This window comes from Microtus ochrogaster, chromosome 5 (genome assembly GCF_000317375.1).
Source record: "Microtus ochrogaster isolate Prairie Vole_2 chromosome 5, MicOch1.0, whole genome shotgun sequence".
Classification (NCBI taxonomy): Eukaryota; Metazoa; Chordata; class Mammalia; order Rodentia; family Cricetidae; genus Microtus; species Microtus ochrogaster.
The window spans coordinates 50,041,510-50,044,847 of NC_022012.1; the positions used below are offsets into that span (position 1 = coordinate 50,041,510).

A 3,338-nucleotide genomic window follows, 5' to 3' on the forward strand; every position below is an offset into this window, starting at 1 on the left:
CTGCCTATCTCTGCTTCCCGAGTACTGGAAAAAATAAAGTGCACCATCACCACCCGGCTAATTTCATCATTTTTAAAACAGCAAACAAATAATAATATTTTTAAAATTATACCTCTTAAAATGGATTTTACCTACTATGCCAGATTGCTTCATTGTTCTAGTTATGCTCATTCACTTTAAATCTTCTCACCCTCCAGAACTAAATATACCTTTATACATTTTGCTTTGTTTCATTTTGTTTCCAGAAGGCTGTGTTACACTGCCAAGGCTAGAGTTCTGAAGCTCACATAATGTCTTCCACACCACTGAGACTTACAGCACACTCATCTGTCCTCCCAACTTACATCAAAGGGAAAGCTAACTCTTAAAACACATACCATCATCATCCTTGCTTTCCAGTGGAACACTCCAAGCAATCAGGTTTCTTGCTGTACGGCCCTCCTCTGCAACAATCCTCCTCACTTTGTCATGACTATTGGAGCGCTGGAAGGAAGCCTACACACATTGAAACAGCACTATTTATGAGACTGTTAGGTGTCAATCACCACTTGGCGTATATTTAACAGATTCTTTACTCTCCACACTTATTCAGAGAACAAATACTTAAAAACTGATTTGAGTGGCTTGGGAGATGCTCAGGGGTTAAAGTACTTGTGTAAGCATGAGAGAACGAGTTCAGGTCTCCAAGATCCACCTTGTGATGTGGAACACAGCTGTAAACCCAGTAAGGACGGGCAGAGTCAGGCCAGCTGGTTTAGCCAACATACAAGTTCCAGGCGCAGTGAGAGACTCTGTCTCAAAAGATAAGATTGGGCAACAGATGGCTCAGTCCTAAAGGTTCCTGCCAACAAGTCTGAAGACCTGAGTACAATCCCCAGTACCCACATAGTAAAAGAACAGAATCCACTCCCATGAGTTGTTCACTGACCTTCTCTGACCTCAACACATGAACACTGTGGCACTTGCATGCACACACGTAGCAAATAAATATATAATGAACTAAAAATAAAAGGGGAAGATTTACAGATTAATGTAAAAAGTGCTTACTGACATCAAGTAAAGGCAGCAACAGGTTTTAAAACAGATCATAACTTACTTTTAAGCTCATGGAAAGAATCCTATAAAGAGAAATTTTTGGTTATTGAGAAAAAAGGGACAAATATTTTAGCTAAACCTACAAATCATTAGGACCTCAGGTCTGACCACCAGAACCCCAGTAAAAAAGAACTGGGCGTGACAACATGCAACAGAATCTCAGCAAAGGAAGCAGAAACAGAAAGATACCAAGAGCTCCTGGCCAGTAGGTGAGCTCAAGATACAGTGAGAAACACTATCTCAAAAAACAAGGTAGAAAGCAAAAGCATGACATCCAATGTTGACTTCTGGTCTCCACACACACACACAGATACATGTACCCCCAACATATGCATAAACATGCATATTCCCAAACGTGCACCATAATAACAATGAGGAGAGAGACGGAGGGAGCCATCCACTGTCAGCTTCTGGTCTCCACATCATGTACACAAAAACCAATCTGAGGTTTGGAATGTGTCTCATCTGACACCAAGTCTGTCTTAAGGTTTAACACCATAAAATAAAATTTAAATCACTTCCAAAACGAATATAACCAAAACCTTGAACCACTACAGCAAGCAGCAGAACTACCGCCACTCTGTACCTAAACCAGCCCCATATCAGTCAAAATAACAATGAAAAAAATAGCAAATGAGAGACTAGATCAAAGACTAAAATTAGAGAAAAGATATAAAGTCTAAACAACAACAAAACACTTTTTGAGTTAAAGAAAAACAAGATTTTTAAAAAGTTCATAGAAAATTTGTTATATGGCGGAAAGAGAATGAAGATGCCTGGTAAATCTATGAGTAACAAAAATAAAGTTTCAGTACACAAATGAATGAACTAATTACTACTAAAAAAAAAAACAAACTACTAGAAAAAATGATCCCACCTATCAGAATACTCTGATCAGAGATGAATTCATGTCTCCGCTCCAGAACTTATAGCCTTTTATTTAATGTCTGTGTTTCCATCCTTCACTCTTTAGACCTTGTCCTGAAATTCCCAGAAACATCCACCTAACTAATTAAAGCTTCCGCAGGGACCTGTGTTATACTATGGTCTCTAGATTCTCAAAATTCTCTAATCTCTTCTCTATTTTCCCTCTGCTTCCCAATGATGGTGAAAATTTCCTCCATTTGTCTGAACTTCCTGCTATCCCTCAGATTACACAACCACAGCTTTAAACAAAAGCAGCACGACTGACTCCAGGCCACATGACCAAGTTTAAACAGATGCCTTACTTTCAGCCCCCTCAGATCATTTCTCTGGTCCCCTGTAGAAAATCTTACAGGTACACACATCATCACATAAAATCCCTACTCTGTGTCCTATCTAATCAAGTCCTCATAAATGAGCTTCCAAGAACCAAAGCAGATGAGCTCAGTCCCAAGACTTCAGTAATACTAAACCTGAAACTTCAGATTGAATGCCCCTTTCTCCGTGAGTATCACCATCACCAACTCAGTTCTGTTGGACTTAATACAGAAAGACGGAAAGAAAAAGCCACCAGCTTGAAGATTGTTTTTATTCTTTGTTGAGATATATATATTGGTTTTTAAGAAAGGGTTTCTCTGTGTAACAGTTTTTGGTTGTCCTGGAACTTGCTTTGTAGACCACATTGGTCTCAAACTCACAGAGATCCACCTGTGTCTGCTTCCCAAGTGCTAGGATTAAAGGCGTGTGCCACCACCACATGGCTTCTTTATTCTAATATTTAACATATAAAAATATTACTGTTCCTTTTTATATGTGTCTGGACAATTTTCATTTTATATTACAGATGTTTTCTGTAACATGCTAAACGTGTTCATTTCAGTAAAAATTCAAAATCTGATCATTTTTCACAACTTAATTCTTGTAAACGTGTCAGGAACATAATGTTTTTGCTCATTTTAGTATAAGCACCAGGGAATCCATGAGTATGAGATATGTAATCACTTTATAGATGTCTATTTCAACAGCATTCTTACTTGGGCACTTTTCTTACAGATCTTAACAAATTTTTGACTTGAAGTCATAGTGTGCCACCTAGTGCTACATAAAGATTTTTACACAGGCTTGTTTAAATAAAGTTTCAAATAAAAGCAATAAACACCAGCATTAAATTATATTCAAATCTTGGCAATACACTCTAAGAAATAAAATACTAAGAATGTTCACCACAATCTACATACTTCTAAGACTTGTCCCTATCCCCAGATCTCCCTAAGGAGGGACTTGGGTCAAGACTACATTCCCTCTTCCTAAGTCCAAGA

At 38.1% G+C, this 3,338-nt stretch overlaps 1 protein-coding gene across 5 annotated transcripts in view; it reads right to left on the reverse strand.

Moving 5' to 3' along the window:
- Nucleotides 1-3,338, reverse strand: part of Scaper (S-phase cyclin A associated protein in the ER) — a 349,156-nt gene that overhangs the window by 330,796 nt on the left and 15,022 nt on the right. For 4 of the 5 annotated variants that reach the window (XM_026779043.1, XM_026779042.1, XM_005347393.3 and 1 more), the window contains exon 3: nt 378-495. The exons of the other annotated variant lie outside the window; for it this stretch is intronic. In XM_026779043.1, the coding sequence (XP_026634844.1) occupies nt 378-495 (118 nt within the window). The remainder of the gene's footprint in view (nt 1-377; nt 496-3,338) is intronic. 5 annotated transcript variants of the gene reach the window in all.